The sequence below is a fragment of the Pygocentrus nattereri genome, chromosome 4 (genome assembly GCF_015220715.1).
Source record: "Pygocentrus nattereri isolate fPygNat1 chromosome 4, fPygNat1.pri, whole genome shotgun sequence".
NCBI classification, from domain to species: domain Eukaryota; kingdom Metazoa; phylum Chordata; class Actinopteri; order Characiformes; family Serrasalmidae; genus Pygocentrus; species Pygocentrus nattereri.
The window spans coordinates 31701459-31718958 of record NC_051214.1 but is presented as its reverse complement, the minus strand read 5'-3'; the positions used below and the strand labels follow the sequence as shown (position 1 = coordinate 31718958).

Here is a 17500-nt window from a genome sequence, read left to right as displayed (position 1 = left end):
CACCACCAGTCAGCAAGTTAAAATGCACCATATTCCATTAAACCCCTCTGAACAACTTTGTTTACATCTCAGTGATTGAAGTATGCAGAAGTTTTGCAAGATCAGAATTCCCGTTTAACACAAAAGGCTTTTACATCACAGTTGACACTGAGTAAAGCCACTGTAAGTGTATCTAACACTGCCTTGTATCTTCCACAGAAATGCTTCACAGTGCTTCAGTGTTTATGTTGACATGCCCGTGTGATCAATGGACAGCTGCAAATCAGGAATGTTGAAGCCCAACAGCATCTCAGACCAAAAAGGGTTAAAGACAGGACTTAAAAAGTCATAAGACCTTAAACAAGGAGCTGATTTATAAATACAGAGGATGTTGCTATTCAAAGCAACAAGTTTCCTAGAACACCTGGATATCAAAATAAAATAAGAAAAACAATGCAATGAGTCCAGCCCACTGAGCGCCACAACCAGCATTCTCGGAGGAACCATGGGTTGTGGAGGTTCTAGGACAGATGCTTTGGAACCACGTTACTTGGAAAGCTGGACAAAAGAGACGGAATCCACATGGCTGACCAGCACGGATGCAGACATACCCCTGTCCTCGATCCACAGCATTCCCTCAGAGAACTCCTCAGAGGTTGGCTTTGCATCCGAGAAAACCACCAATCCGGGTGAGGAAAGCTTGGAAATCTAGGAAAACATCTGCAGGCTATTTGGCTTATGCCCATTTTTGACAAACACATGACATGAGTTGGCATGTAAATAATTCTTCAGCACATCATGACACTCTGTCTGTACTATGTAGGCCTTGATATATTGACAGCCTCCTACATTTTCACCAAAATAGTGCAGTGCCATGACAGTAGAGAGAGTGCCAAGATACCAGTTTTGGTGAGCAAGTGATTCCACTAGGCTTCTGTTGCCATGGAGATGGCTTCATCCCTACTGCAGCTCACTACATGAGGATGGTCTACACAATAAGAGCTCCTTATCTTCAAAACCAGAATAATTACTGTGACAAGGCAAACACAATGAATGAAATACTTGAATGGTAACAGGCACAGATGAAATGCATGAACAACTTACAAGGAAAGGATGGGAAAGCCTCAATGCCTAATTCATTTCTACCATTGACTTTTATTCTTCACCATTACTTTCCAAGCTAATGGGTCTCACTAAATTGGCATATAGATGTCAGTATTACAGCTTTGCTGTATCTTTATGTAACACCCAACAAAGCATAGTCTAACACAAAGGCTTAAAGTACAGTGTACTGTATTTTTAGAGCATGTGAATCATCCACCTCCTATCTGACTAGTGTGCACAGCTTAACTAAAGCTCAAAGTTATACCCTTTGCCTTTGCAAAACATACAGATCTTTGGTAGTTCTTGGCTCTAATGCTCACCAAGTGTGTGAACAGACGTCCTTACTTTTATCTTTTGTTCACCTCTGCCATGACAGATATCTTTGACGACGGCCTGCCAGCTCCCGCTCAGGCCTATCTGAAGGTGTGTTCTGCCATGTCCGAGGCTGGTCTCAATGATGTCAAAGCTGGTGGTCCTCCTTCAGTATTAACCTCCGAAGACCAAGAAGGACTGTCCTCTCCTGGCACCACAGTGCAGAGGAGAAGTGTCTTATGCACTGAGGAGATTGTAAGAATCTTCACTTTGCACATTAGAGTAAACTAGTAGCAATTAGATATCATATTTATTTAATATTTATTTGATACAAATGTCCTGCTCATCCAGTGTTTCATCTGATATCAAGGGTTGTATAGAGAGTTTGTGTCCCTTTGCTGCAGTTACAGCCTCTACTCTCCTGAGAAGGCTTTATAGTAGATGTTGGTACATTGTTGTGATGTTTTGATTGCATTCAGTCATGAGAGTGTTAGTGAGATCAGTTATTGATGTTGGATGATTAGTTCTGGATCACAAATGTCACTCCAACTAATTCCAAAGTTATTGGATAGTGTGTCATCACCACCCATTCACCCCAGTTCCACTACTACTCTGCCCAGTGCTGGGGGCTTTATATGCTCGGCAGGGGACATGGTGACCTTTGGCTCATGTGCAGCTGCTCCAGAGCATCTCATTCTATTGGTGATGCTTTTCTATGGAGACAAAACAAGCTGTGTGTGCACAGATAAACTCCTGTGTCTGCAATGGGTGCACTGCAGAGTAACTGAACTTACTAATTAGAAAGTGTGTCTGGATACTTTTAGGCATATATTGTATTACATCAACACTATGTAAAGATAAAACTATGTTGAAGCAATGAGATTTATTTGTGTGGAAATAATACACCATTTCAATCAAGTAAATTCACTGCATCACTTTTAGTTTGTGATCTTCATTGCTTTGGACTAAATATACAGTGTGTTTGAATATTCATTTATAAGGAGAGCTTAGAATCTATATATTGACTCTGTATACTGTACAAGTCAGAGACCACCATTCAAGTAAGTTTCAGTCAAAATGACAATATTTCAGCATCAAGAAAAAAACACATTAAACACATTTCACAACACAAATACACAGAAGCCTCAACAACTAAATATCATATATTTTTCAATATTTAGCATGTCCACTTTTGTCTTTATTACAGCTTCCATTCTTTTCAGGAGATTTGTTTTCAGTTTTTAAAGAAAACCTGCAGGGATATTTTTCAGCACCTCCAAAGTTCAATCTTAAAAGTTAGTTGTATTTTCTGCTTCTCCCAATACAAGTAATCCCAAACACATTCAGTGACGTTGAGGTCTGGACTCTGGGGTGGCCAGTGTATTGTTCTGATATCAAGAAGCTAGCAGCTTTTTGTTTGATCTGTAGTTTCTTTTTGGTCTATTTTCTCAGTAACAGCTTCTTGCCAGCTACACATCATTTCACTCATAGCGTTGAGTTGTCTCCTCACAGTGGAAGGATGACCAGAAATGAGTGGGGCTGATTTGCGTTTTGGTGGTCCACCAGGTCCTGCGTGGTTATGAAAGCCCCATTTTCTTTATAATTTTATCATTATTTTTGGAAACTCCTGTATCTTCACTTAATTTCTTTTGATTATCTCCAAAAAATCAGATTACACAAGCATATTATTTTATATCTAATTTCAGACACGTTGGACTGTACTTCATGGCATTTTGACTGAAGATAAACTAGATGAAGGGTGATCTCTGACTTGCAGTGTTGCACATACTGCATTACAGCACTTAAAAGTGGTGACTTCAAAAGTCTATGTTTGATGGTACATGCACAAAACATATTCTGCCTTTGAAAGGACTAAAAGAGTTCTTCTATGGATTCCAATGTTTGTCTTGTGCTCTCCCTCTTAGACCAAGTGGCAAGACAACCGAATGTCTACCAAGCAGGTGACCATCACTGTAACTCAGAGCATTCGTCAAGTGGACAAGAGTGGAAAGATCAAGGAGAAGTCCCACACTACCTGCGAGGTCATGAAACCTCGGGACAGCTTGAAGGAAGTTGCAATGGACTCTCTTCTGAAATGAGAACGATAACCGAGACGGCAGCTCATGTGGGCTGACATCTGTAGGTCTTCTGCCTTGTGAAAACTGTGATGAACAATAGGTACCATGGACCAAAGAAGGACAGAAGGCAGGTCTGAACTGAATTCTAAGGAGGATTCATCAGGCCTGTGGTTAGCAATGTGGTCTCAACTGAAAACTTTAAATTTTGGTGGTCAGTTTATCCTGTAATTCACATGTTCGTGCGCTTTTATGCATCCTTACACTTTGCTGCTGCTTTACTGTAACAGTGGTAGCTGACTGTCATTTAAAATAGTTTGATAAGGATGTTGTAAATGCCAGTTTTATAAAAGTTGAAAAAAACAGGGTACATATGGGACAATCAAAGGAATACACCTGAAGACCTCTAAAACTAATTTTATGATGCATCTTCTTTCTTCTTCTTCTGGCTGCTCCCTTTAGGGGTCGCCACAGTGGATCATCTGCCCTATACACTGCCTCCTCTACTTTTACACCAACCATCTCCATGTCCACCTTCACTACATCCATAAACCTTCTCTGAGGTCTACCTCTTCTCCTTCTATAATTTTTATAATTTTATGATGCATCCATCTGCAAAACAGATTAAAGAAATGGCTTGGTTTAAATTTACTTATTTTCTTAACTGCATCATTATTTTAACTGGCGAACACATTTTGCACCTCAAATACTGAACTGTGCTAAAGTCAGAAACCTTGTATTTAATTTCCAGTCAAAACGTATTCATTTTTTTTTATCATCAGAAAAGAGCAACCATTTAACAGAAAACACTGAAGTCAAGAATATCATATTTTCAGTACTTAGTGTGTTCACTCATTCTCTTTATTACAGCTTCTATTTTCTTGCTTTCAATATTTCAAAGAAATATATGAGGATATTGTTTCACAGCTTCAAAGTTCAGTCTTAGTATTTGGTTGCTTATTCTGCTTCTTTTAATCCAAACAAATCATGTCGAGGTCTGGACTCTGGGGTGGTCAGTCCATTGTTCTGAGAACACCAGCAGCTTCTTTGGTTGATTTGCAAGCTATTTCTCCTCAGTAACGGCTTCTTGACAGCTACACAGCTTTTCAGACTCAGGCTTCTCATAGTGGGAGCATGGACAGAGAGAAACACCTTTTTTCAGCTCTGAAGTAAGAGTGGAGCATGATATTCTCCTCTCTCTCAAAGATGAAAACTTTAAATACTGTTTATCTGATGTTGACAGTTATTTTCCTTCGACATTTCCTTGTTTATGTAAGTGAACTACATCTAATCTCTTGAACAATGAATAACTTCTACTTAATAACCATTTTGACCAGAAATTATATAAATGAAGGGGGATGACTTTTATTCAGCACTGCATGTGGGAGTACCTCTTGATGCTTTGACAATGTTTTCAAAAAAGAGCAAAAGCCATCTTAATGAGGGATGTATGAATCAAGCCAAAACAACAACAGTTTGACTATTCATGACTTCTGTCAGAACATTATAGCACCACGCTGTGCTCACTTCACTTCACAAATGCTGTTGAACAGAAATTCTATTTTTTAACTTAATGTTCAATGCTTAAGTTTTCTAAGTTGAAATTTGTGTTTTAAATGTTGTGTTAATGAGATCCAAAGGTTTGTGTTGTGCGTTCTCAGTAGTCCTTTTTGCTGTGTTTACTACAAATGAGATCATGTGCTTTGACCAGCTCAGAGTGAAAAGATATTTGTCTAAAAGCCTTAAATCAAGTTAGCTAGCCTCCTATAAATCTGGCATGCATCTGTTAGTAATTTGTTGATTGTGTATGAACTGACCTGAAATTCAATGTTACAAATGGAACCATCTATAGAATACGCTCAATCTTTTACAATGGCTTCATGTCAGAACTTTACAGGTGGTTAATGAAGGTATTTCTGTCTATTCAAATGAATTTGTATCAAGTAAAACAAACTAAATAAGTCTGATTTGTCCAATAAAAGCAAGTGAATCACATCCCAGCTTATGAGTCTCCGTTAATATTGTTAAAATGAACTTGTATTGTTTAAAAGAAAACTGTCAGAATGGAGGTTTTTGATGGGTTATAAATACTTGAAATCTCAAACTGTATACACAAAGGCAAGAGATACTGGTTCTTACTCATCAAAAAGGCAGATGAATAAATAAATAGAAAGAGTGCAGTCTTAAAAGATGTACAATCTACTCTGCATGTCCACCTGCAAGTGCCAGCCTACCAGCACCTCATTTAAATAACATTAACATGAAGCACACCCTAATTCACATAGATGTTTTGATAGGAAGCCAATAAATGATAACATTCAGCAGCTCTAAGGGCCAGTGGCTATGCTCATAGGTGGAGTTAGAGGTGGAGCAGAGAGTGCACTGCTCTCCCTACTGACCAAACTTTATAGTGTAAAAATTACAGGAAGGGTAAAGAATGAAGGTAAAATAAACAAAACCACTTTTTTTTGGTAGAATGATCTGAAAATAAAACCTAAAAAAACATATTTAAATGATACACAACTGCAGTGTATGAGAAGCTTCTGCACAAGCCATGAAATGATCATGATTTGGTCAATTGGTTAACTAGTTGTTAAAGTATTACACTCAAATTTACTCAAGACGTGAGTTGAGCGCACAGGCACACCAAAGATGAAATGGATGAAATCGAAACATTGGGTGAAATTTGTGTGTGCTTATTGTATAATCAGATTCGACCATATGCAACTTTGACGAATAAGGGCCAGTGTTTAACTACCCTTTTAATGACCTTTAATATTTTGTTTAGAATGCATAACAGAAAACTACTGGACCACTATGATCAATAAGTTCTTCTCTACACTGATTCTGGTTTAACCAAGAACAAGGTGTCCTGGATCATCATCATGAAGATGACAAATGACACACCACATTTTAAAAACGTAATAGCAAAAGTGTGCGAGTGCTCACGTGAATCCGAGATGACAGCACAGCAATGTGACGAACAGTGATACATTATTGGGGAACAAGCAAAGCGCTTGGGTCTTTATGGCCATTGTCTTTTGTCCTGTCTTTGGTCAAGGCAGCGGGATAGTCAAATATGTTTGAATGGGTTATGGATTTGTCTCTGTTGATCATAGTCCATATGCCCCACCCTCAAGCATGGCTCCTCTTTCTCCAGCCACTGGTCAATGCTGAATTCCGGAAAGAAGAAGGCAATCTCTCTCTGGGCTGACTCCTCTGAATCTGTCAGTGCACAAGGCATCTTTAATTAGCCAAGCTAAAAGCGGAGAGGCGAGCAGAAGTAGTGCTGCTGTCTGTGCAGCAGTACTCACAGGCAACAGGTTACAAGAAATACAGTCAATATCTTTAAATAAATAAATAAACAATGCCACGGCCATGTCTAATCTGCGCAAAGTTGCATTTTGCTTTCAGATGCTTACAATCAGCCTGTGAGAGGGCTGCCTACCCTCTTTACACCCAAGTGCAAGAGATTGTTCAGTGAACAGTGTATAAACTGCAGACTGTTGGTTCTTTGGAAAATCAATTTGTAGCTTGTTGAAAACAGCAAGAACATAGACCACCGCTGCCTCATCATACTCAACATTTGAGAAGGCTTGGAGGGAGGCTTTATGTTTTCAGCAAACAGCATCTCTCATATTACAACTATTTGACATTGAATACAGAAGCTGATTCTTATAATGTAGTAGCAGGTTGTTTGTTTCACTTCTTCTTGTTGCATAAGAAATAGTATAATAAAACTAAAGGATTAAAGGGATTCATAGTTTTATTAAAAGAGATTAAATGTATTTAAAAAGACCAATTAAAATGCAACAGTGTGTATTTCTTACACAGTAATTTAAAACTGAAAACATAATGATGCTTGTGACGTTGTTTTGCCTGCCCTCTCTAATCTAACTCTGTCTGCGTGTTCAACAAAAAGTGCCAAATTACCTGAAATGAAATGTGTATAAATGCTCTTACAGTTTGAAGCTTGAACGCCCCTGCTCAAATTACATGCTTTGTTGATTTTCTAAGTAAAAGTAAATTAACACACACTTTTGCACAGTTTAATGCACAAGTACAGCTTATAATACATTTAACATGAAAAAAAGAAACAAAATACATGCAAAACTGCAAAGGTGCAAAAGTTATGGCACATTTTATTTCTTTTCTGAAATGATAAATTAAAAGTAAATAGTATTTGCATTAAATTTGCAGACAAACATCATATTTAAAATTGTTCTCTGTTGAGAATGTGTTCACTTATTTCCACTTACAAAATCAACACTATATGTAATTTGACTGGTGGGGATGTTTAACGTTTGCATACAATTGCATGTGAATTTATTCATCTATGTCCATCAAAAAACATAAACTAGCAATTACAACCAGGTTTACAAACTGAAACTCAAAATGATCCTAATATCTAACTGAAAACTTGAGGCGAGTAAATGTATTCAAACACTGGGGGGACAAACATTTGTGTTCTCTTCCTTTATGTGGGTATTTAGTTACTATTTAGTAGTTTAGTTGGGTTAGGATGTTGTGTGTCTATTCTTTTGGATGATGGCTTGAAGTCTTCTAGCCAAGAAGTTGGAGCAACTAAGCGTAGCTAGGCTTGCTTGCTTTTTTCTTTTGGATGGCCTGAGTAATGCAAGTGTTTAATAATTCCGGTTTCTTTCCACATTCCAACATTAATACATTTTTCCACGCTTTATTATTGGATTTTCATTGTAACTGCAATCTTTCTCACAGACATTTTTATAACCAAGAGACAATATTCTCAATTTACAGGTTAATTCAACTCAATATTGAAGTTTTCTAAAGTAGCATTCTTTTTAGAATGTTAATGAGATTTTGAGTCAGGTGTGCTGGATGGTGGTTTTTCAGGAGCAGCACTGAAGATATAGTTGGAACATGACATGTACAGTTGGATTAGCATCCCAACATTTTTCTGAAGTAAAGTAAAATGGGGCATTAAGTGAAACTTTTCTAGTTTACTATTGTTTAATTGGACCTGTAACTAACTATAGAGCTGAAATGATGGACCTTTGAATATGGTAAAGCACAATTTCCAAAATACATTAATACATTTATTCCTTCTAATATGAAATGACAGAGGTGTCCTAAGATTGTAGATATTTTTACTCACAGAGAGTCAAACCAGCATAACTGTCAGTACATTTCACATGCAAGCTCTTACACTGTGCCCAGATATTTACTGATTTTGATCTGCCATGCCGCTTTGTCACATCTTAAGTTTGTTCGTTTGTTTGTTTGTAAATACCTGAACCATGAGTGGTGTTCCTGGTGTCAGTGAGTCCATATTGGGCCCGAATGGTACTCGGTGAAGTGTATCGCGCCCGATACACTTTTGTTGGACCCATCAACTCCCGCCAGCGGGTAATAGCATCCTCTCTGGCCAGGACATAAGCTCTCATTGGACCACTGTAGTGGAAACAAGGCATGTATAATCTTAACCCTGTAATGTAGATTGTGACACAGCACATTACCACTAAAAAGTGCATCAAGATGTCAAGTCTTTGAATAAAAGCAGTCCATAACAATAAAGTATAACTGCTCATGTCTGTGTCTACTTAATTTGAACAGTAAACTCATGACTGGATGGGAAAAGCCAAAAGCATAATAACAAGCTAGAGTTTAGGTGCTAGGCACTACCCTATAAATATGAAGTGATACTGTCATACCAAATATTAGCAATAAATTTAGTAACATATTTGTCATACAACTCATTTTGTATCCATGATGCAATGTGCACAAAACAGTGGTGTAAATCTATGTTCCATGTTTATAAATCATTTGTCTATAAACCATTTGTATGTAGAGACTGGATCTTAAAATGATCATAAAACAGTGTATGTTATCAACAGGTTGCATCTGAACATTGTGCACGTTCATGTTCGAACAGTTAAAAAGAATTAAAATCAAATAGTTTATTTTTTTATTTTAAACAGCCAACAACATTAGTCATACCCTGGACTCAACAAGCAGACCACTCCTTTAATACACTACAGAATACCTAAAACATCTTTCACCAGTCATCATATTTGAGGTTACTAAAAGTAAAATCAATAATATTGCATTTTGTATTGCAAATGTGTTTTTCATGAAGTCATTAAATGTCATGGCAGAGCATGATTAAATCAATCTTATACAAATGTTGGGAAGAATATTTATTCATATTCCTTTCTAGAAAAGTGGCTTCTTTTGGTTAATGTTGATAACTTCAGGTTTATTAGGTTCATTAACTGTGATACAGTAACACAATCAGTAAATACTGTGTCAGTGAATTTTATCAATTTGGTCCAGCACAGAACTCAAGTCCCATTAGGTGGTGAACTGATATTCCATCTTTGTTTTCACAGGCAACAAGACATCCAAGGGACTGGCTGCCATGGTAACAAGGCTTTCACAAACTAAACTAGACTGAAAGCAAGCCCCATTAGCAAACACTATTTTGGCTCCTTGCCAGAAAGCAGAGATTAGTTTCAAACAATCTTATATAAATTCAAAATATATATATATATATATATACACACAATATACAATATAGTCACACTACTTTCTCATGTTCTTAATAATCCACATGTTTAGTGAGTAGTTCATTTATTTTTGCACAGAATATACAAAGCAAGGAAGACACCAGTTTCATAACCCTGCTGTCCGACACTGCCCTCCCTGAAGTGGAATGTTCTGTAGACTACACTGAATGGTGGTTCGCACTTACCTTGCCATGAATTCAACTAGTCGCTGGTAGAAGAATCGTCCTACAAAGGACAAACAGGTCAGTGAAAGGATGCAGGTAGCTGAGGTGTTAGCCTGCCAGCATGACCTCACATGGTGAGGAACGCAGAAACAAATTTGCACTTCAAAGGGATGCAGCACAGCTTCTGCTAGAGGCGAATATCTTCTAAAGTGGGTGATTCAATATCAGGATGGATCTACAGTCTGTTGAACTGTGTTGATATGACTCAGCTGCTGATCCAAAACCATAGATCACACAAATGGCTGCCTCTTCTTCAATCTGTTATAACTAATGACAGTTACTGTCAATCAATTCTCCAAGGAACAAACAGATGCTCGCAGAAGGCAGTAAACAGTGTGAGTGACACTGATGTCACTTCTTAGTCATGAGAAGCATTTTGTTGTCATTCTTATCAACACAAGGATCTGAATAATATAGGCTGGTAAGCCATCTGGACATGACACATAGCGCTAGACAATATATCATCTATATCGGTATACGCTGACATTGCAATACCATGCAATATTTTTAGCAATACACTTCATAGATAGCACATGAATGTCTGTACCTAGCGCTGTCCCTATCTCCGAGAGGTTTCTCAATTTTTCATTTGAGTTTTCTCTTGGTCTGAAGGACCTGACAGTTGACTGGAGTGTATGTATCCATTTACTGGGTGCTTTACTTTGTTTTGAAAGAATAGTTAAAATTGACCTTAACAATTAAATAAACTGTTTTCCTTCTGGGCATGTGCTTTCTGTCCGGTTACTATTTGTAATACTGTGCAAGATTTTTTTTTTGTGTGTAATTTTTGAAAAAGAAAACAGAACAAAACTGTCAACAAGCTGCTGTATCAAATTTGTAAGACAAAGTTACAGAGCAATTCCACCTTCCACCTTCATTTTTGCATAATTTAATGTCTAAAATGCAAGCAAAGTCAATCAGGCCAGCTTATTGTGAAATCCTCCTTGAAATTTAATCAGAATTGTTCACAGATATTGCAATAGGAACCACACATCTGAAGACTTCACTACCTCTACATAAAATGCTGCCTGATGCCTGAGATATTGTTCTACAATAGTTTTGAGTTCAGGTTTTCCCCTAAAACATTTTTTTTAATCTAATCATGGTGGAGAGCAACATGCAGTGTTGTAAAGCAAAACAGTCTCCTAAGAAAACCTATTCTTTCAGATTTACTACTATTTTTCCATTATCTCAGAAGACACATGTAGGTTCATTGGTGGTTTTGGATAATAAATAAAATGGCTATTCGTCAGTAGCACTCAGTAGCCCAGTTTCCTGCCACCACCACTTTAAAGAAATCTGAGGTCAACACGTCTGTTGGTCAATGACCAAGAAGGACTTTGCTTAAATTATGCAGTAATTTTGAAAGATCGGTGGAATTCCCCTTTAAATATTATGATATAAAATGGCACATTTGGACATTATACCACAGGTTATTTCAACAGTTTCAATCAGACTGGTTGCACAACTTTGTCTGTGCTGTTATGTTTTTTTCACAATAACCGTCCTATTCCACTAAGTGCTGATTCGTAACTTGCCTTATGCCTAGGTTTTTACTTTAGCATTTAAACAAAAACAGCAAATGAATACATTTGACTTCTAATTAAGCAAAAGAAGACGAGAGGGAGTGTGTTATTGCGAAATAGCATTACAGCTGTGATTTGGTCGCAGTAGTTCATCACAGCAGTGATGTTATAGTGATAACACATGACCTCAAGTGTTCTATTCCTTTTATACAACAGTCAAATAAATAAAGTAAGAAATAAATGAATTGGGTCGTCAAAATTCCAGGATGTTTAAGTGTTCTTCTGTCACAGCTGCTGACTGAAAAGCTTGCTAAGTGGTGACAACAGTTTGGGAATTTAGTGTAGTCTCATCTTCAGAGACTCACCAAATTGGCTGTCGGTCAAATGTGATCTTAAAAGTATCCATTTTCTGTTTGTGCACAAAGTAAGAAGAACAAATGGCTTCAGCATCTCCTACAGCTGCCAAACTCATTGCTTAGAAACGGCGTCGTAGTGATACAGTGTTTGTGAAAAACCTGTGATGTTATAGCAAAATATCAGCACAGTTAGAACGCCTCTCATCCAATCAGCTTGCATGGCCGGAATTAACTGTTGTATAAAAGATTATATTTTACCTGCAGCCCATTTGATCAGATTCTTAAGAAGAGTGACAGCAGGACTAGTTTAAATTAAGAACCTGCTGTTGCCCATAAGCGAGGTTCTCAGTAGGCAGCTGTGACATCAGCACAACCAAATTAAACAGAATTAGCCAGAATCGGATAGAATTCAGCAAACAATATTAATGTAAAATACCTTACAATCTGGCTGGAACAACATTCACGTTAATCTGGCAAGCACTGAAAAGGCAGAGCTGAACCTGATATTGTGACTTTTATTTTTATATCTGTGACACAAAAGGTTACTAATTTTTAGCATAGGGAATTGCCCGTTTTAAAGCACATCTGATATAATGCTTGGGGCATCCTTGCTTTGTTTTTTTTCTTTATTTTGAAGAACTGTTGCATTAAAGTAATGCAACACTCAAGGTTATGTGTTGTTGTGAAGCATATCACGGCAGTGATTATCGACAGTGCTCACGCCTGCCATTAAATCTCAGCCGTGATTATTCACAATAATGAACTCCCTCTCGTTCTATTGCTTAAATATCATAATTTTTAATTTTATCAGTAACTCTACTGACACGTGGCAAAAATCGTACACACCAGCAGTCATTTCACATATTCTTGTTACTCTCAGTAAAATGTGATTTGGACATGATGACCTCCTTCCAGTGGTAGAACAAACACCAATAGCTGTTCTCATGACTAACTGAACAGACTTATTTCACCTTTATTTGTCAGAAACATTCTTCTGACATGGTTGCTGAAGGTCTAGTTTGATTATATTTTGTGGATTTGTGGCTCTCATCAACATGTCCATGAATGAATACTAATAATAAATAAAACTAAATTACATAATTAAAAAATAAAATGATACAAATCATTAGAATACGATGTAATGAATACAGTTAAGCTGGACAACACTAACATTTTACACTGTGAAAATGTGATGTATGTGAAATGCATCAGATTAAAGACGTACCTTCATGTTCTGCATAAAACCTCTCAGAATCACTTCTTCTCCATATCAGGTCTTTCTTTCTGACAATGACGAAGTTGTTCTCTAGAATTTTTTGATGAAGAGCCTTAAATATGAAACAAACAAGGATTCATAATGTTTTAATCCATGTTGAAATGTTTTAACATTCAAATTCCCTTCTTATTTGTCAAAGAAACAAAGTGAAAATGAACAAATTATTAAGGCAATGCAAACACGATTTCACTTTTCTGTACAAGTTCAATAAAGAGATTGTTTAATTTAATATCATATAATCAATCAATTAATGACTCATAATCTTGAAGCTTTAACCATTTTCAGGGTAGCTCAAACTGCACAGAAAGCCTAAAAATTTAAATCTATGGATATCAGAACTGTCTCAGTTAGGCTGGTCCTGCTCATTTCTATCTGCATCCACCTGCACAGATCAAAGACTGCCGGCGGGAGCAACACAGTCCAAATACTCCACTAAACTATGATAATTAAAGACACTTTTATCTCTTTGAAGCTGCACACAGCGGAAATGGAATGGGGGAGGCTGAGATGAGTGTTAATAGCCTTCCTTCATGTCTACGGAAATAGCCTAGAGACAGCTTCACGAGTTCACAGTCGTGGGCTGGAGGTTAGGGAACCAGCTCTGTGACCGGAAGGCTGCTGGTTCGATCCCCTTGGCTGACAGTCCGTGACTGAAGTGCCCATGAGCAAGGCACCTAACCCCCAGTTGCTCCCCAGGTGCTGTGAATAGGGCTGCCCACTGCTCCGGGCAAGTGTGCTCACTGGCCCCTAGTGTGTGTGTTCACTGGTGTGCATGTATGTGGGTGTTTCACTGCACAGATGGGTTAAATGCAGAGGTCTAATTTCACAGTGTGTAAACGCAGTGACAAATGGTTGTCCATTCATTCAATTCATTCACATATGTGGAGCTCAGAGATCTGAAACTACACAGACAAGCTTCTCAAATAGGTGTAAAAAAAGCAAACTTTTAATATATGCTGTATTAATATGCTATGAACCATTTCTGACCATTCCAATATTCTCTTTGAAAACATTTTTCTTTTGTTATTAAGAACAAGGGAATGTCCACTGCATTCTCTGTCATATTGAAAGCCTTTACTGTAGCATGGCAATGGACAGAAAAACACCCAGCGTGTTACAGTGTGAGCCCTCATTAAGGGGGGTGATGAAGGCTTATGCTGAAACACGTTGAAAGATTTTGCGTCCATAGGCATGAAGCCTTTTTAACTTAATGGAGAGCACCATGTACATTCACTAGTTCTCAAGCTTTTGAACCCCTCTCCATTTTTATGTGTGCATTTACCTTCCTACCAGTAGCGCTCAGGATATTTGTACTTTTTTTAAGATCACTTCTGCTTTTATTCTATTACAGTATAACAAACCACTGGTAGAACTGTCCCTGGACAACTGAGCACAATGTTCTTACAGACTTACTGTGGAAAATAGGAACTATGCCCACGTATTTTCTTCTTAGTTAGTAGAAAATGTAGATGTAGTATGTAGGAAAAGCAGATATTTTCCACCTCCAGTTTATAATCGATGAAACAAATTACGTTCCAATAGTACTCGGTCTGCATACCCTTTATTTTACGACTATGTAGACAACATTTTTAAAGGCCAATCAGAAAGTAGCATACATAATCATATCCAAATAACCAGAAAACAGGCTGCAGGTTTTGTTACTGTGTGTTTGAAGATTTCTGCCTGTTGCAGAAGCATGCAGTGCTTGAATTCCTTGATCATGGCAAAACCAGACCGCAGCAGTATTACTTAAAGGCCCAGCATAGTGCTTTGCCTCCTTACTCAAGATGTTATATTAGCATGATGTGATTATCTTCATACTTCTGCTTCAGTCCAACATTTATTGGACACTGCAGGGTGAATAAAATGACCTCTACATTTTTTTATTTTATTGTATACTGCCCCCTAACCTGTAACTAGGAATTGCACTTTATTTGGCATGATCTTAGAGGTGCCAAGAAAACAGTAACTAACTATAGTAAATCATATCTTATTCTTATCGTGTATATTCATTAACTGTGACATTAACTGACCCTCGCACACTTCACACACCCCACATTGCTCTACACGAGTAACACTAACATTTAAGATTCACAAATGCTCTGATTTTGGATGCATGAGTGACAACAGTCACTCTCTGCATTCTATTCCAAATAACAAAATCAAATCAAAGTGGCTCAATTTTCTTTCTGACATTAAAGTGAAGTGATTTATTGCCTACTCATTTGAAAACCGGGCCCAACACAGCTCCAGATCTGCCAGGCGACTCAAGCTGAAAGGAACAGCTTTCCCGACACTGGAGGCAGTGTAGATGTAGATATTGATACTCTGAAAATGTAGCTTGACGGTTTGAGATCTTGTTTATTGGGCACACATTTTGTGTGTCTTAATGCAAAGTACAATACAAAACACGGCAGTCAGTACCGCTCATTTAGTTCAAGTATATGTAGTTACATCCTTAACCTTTATTAAAATTACACACAATTAAAAAATCTAATATAAATAAACGCATTTTAAATATACATTTAAGAAATACGTTTTTGGCCATTTTCATGTATTGAAAAAATATATTTCAGAAATACATTTGAAATATATATTCTCCTTATAAGAGACTAAGCATTGCTGTACCTCCCTGATTCAGTTTAACACTACTCACACTCTATTTAAGGTGAGCTGAATTACTTAATACACTTGTATATAGTTAATATTTATTATTCTATTTAATATTTAAAGCAAACTCAACATTTCTTTACAATGTCTTTTTACAGGTATTGTGTATTTTTTCACGCCTTTAAATCTCTCATTTCGTTCTCAGCAACACGCAGAGATCCAACTCCAAAACACTCCTTTTGGGGAAATTTTAAAGGCAATTGAAATATAAATTATAAAATAAATCTAGTGCTCTTTCTAGCTAAATATCTTCTTCAGAAATCTGAATACTCAGCCTCTTAACCTTCATATTAACACTCTTGACACCTTATATGAAGTGTAAATATTTTCTTATATATGCTTTTTTGTTTAATCATATACTTAATTAAAACCACCTGGCTGTTTGACCCCTTTTTTCTACTTGCATTACTCTAACAAGTTTACATTATAACATTAAAATATGGATAAGGCGGTCACTAGCAGAGAGAGAGAGAGAGAGAGAGAGAGAGAGAGAGAGAGAGAGAGAGAGAGAGAGAGAGAGAGAGAGAGAGAGAGAGAGAAAGTGAGAAAAAAGAGAGAGAGAGAAAGAGAAAGTGAGAAGAGAGAGAGAGAGAAAGAGAAAGTGAGAAAAGAGAGAGAGAGAGAAAGTGAGAAAAGAGAGAGAGAGAGAGAGAAGAGAGAGAGAGAGAAAGTGAGAAAAGAGAGAGAGAGAGAGAAGGGAGAGAGAGAAAGTGAAGAGAGAGAGAGAGAGAAAGTGAGAAAAGAGAGAGAGAGAGAGAGAAGAGAGAGAGAGAAAGTGAAGAGAGAGAGAGAGAGAGAGAGAGAGAGAGAGAGAGAGAGAGAGAGAGAGAGAGAGTGAGAAAAGAGAGAGAGAGAGAAAGTGAGAAAAGAGAGAGAGAGAGAAGAGAGAGAGAGAGAAAGTGAGAAAAGAGAGAGAGAGAGAGAAGAGAGAGAGAGAGAAAGTGAAGAGAGAGAGAGAGAGAGAAAGTGAAGCGAGAGAGAGAGAAAGAGAAAGTGAGAAAAGAGAGAGAGAGAGAGAAAGAGAAAGTGAGAAAAAAGAGAGAGAGAGAGAAAAAGTGAGAAAAGAGAGAGAGAGAGAAAGAGAAAGTGAGAAAAAAGAGAGAGAGAGAGAGAGAGAGAGAGAGAGAGAGAGAGAAAAAGTGAGAAAAGAGAGAGAGAGAAAGTGAGAAAAGAGAGAGAGAGAAAGAGAGAAAAGAGAGAGAGAGAAAGAGAAAGTGAGAAAAGCGAGAGAAAGAGAAAGTGAGGAGAGAGAAAGAAAGTGAGAAAAGAGAGAGAGAAAGTGAGAAAAGAGAGAGAGAGAGAGAAAAAGTGAGAAAAGAGAGAGAGATAAAGTGAGAAAAGAGAGATAGAGAAAGAGAAAAGAGAGAGAGAAAGAGAAAGTGAGAAAAGAGAGAGAGAGAAAGTGAGAAAAGAGAGAGAAAGAGAAAGTGAGA

General features: G+C 37.5%; 2 protein-coding genes across 3 annotated transcripts in view; one reads left to right on the top strand and one right to left on the bottom strand.

Annotated features, from left to right (window-relative positions):
- baalcb (BAALC binder of MAP3K1 and KLF4 b) overlaps positions 1 to 5465 on the top strand; it is a 6769-nt gene extending 1304 nt beyond the window's left edge. For both annotated transcript variants that reach the window (XM_017710461.2, XM_017710462.2), the window contains 3 exons: positions 199 to 668; positions 1460 to 1650; positions 3321 to 5465. In XM_017710461.2, the coding sequence (XP_017565950.1) occupies positions 485 to 668; positions 1460 to 1650; positions 3321 to 3494 (549 nt within the window). In that variant the 5' untranslated portion in view covers positions 199 to 484 and the 3' untranslated portion in view covers positions 3495 to 5465. The remainder of the gene's footprint in view (positions 1 to 198; positions 669 to 1459; positions 1651 to 3320) is intronic.
- A 733-nt stretch (positions 5466 to 6198) lies between these two features.
- The window catches only part of nme6 (NME/NM23 nucleoside diphosphate kinase 6), a 20285-nt gene continuing 8983 nt past the window's right edge, over positions 6199 to 17500 (bottom strand). Inside the window, exons 2-5 of the mRNA XM_017710497.2 lie at positions 13347 to 13449; positions 10201 to 10240; positions 8740 to 8900; positions 6199 to 6695 (exon numbers count right to left, since the gene is read on the bottom strand). Coding sequence (XP_017565986.1) covers positions 6544 to 6695; positions 8740 to 8900; positions 10201 to 10240; positions 13347 to 13449 — 456 coding nt within the window. The 3' untranslated portion in view covers positions 6199 to 6543. The remainder of the gene's footprint in view (positions 6696 to 8739; positions 8901 to 10200; positions 10241 to 13346; positions 13450 to 17500) is intronic.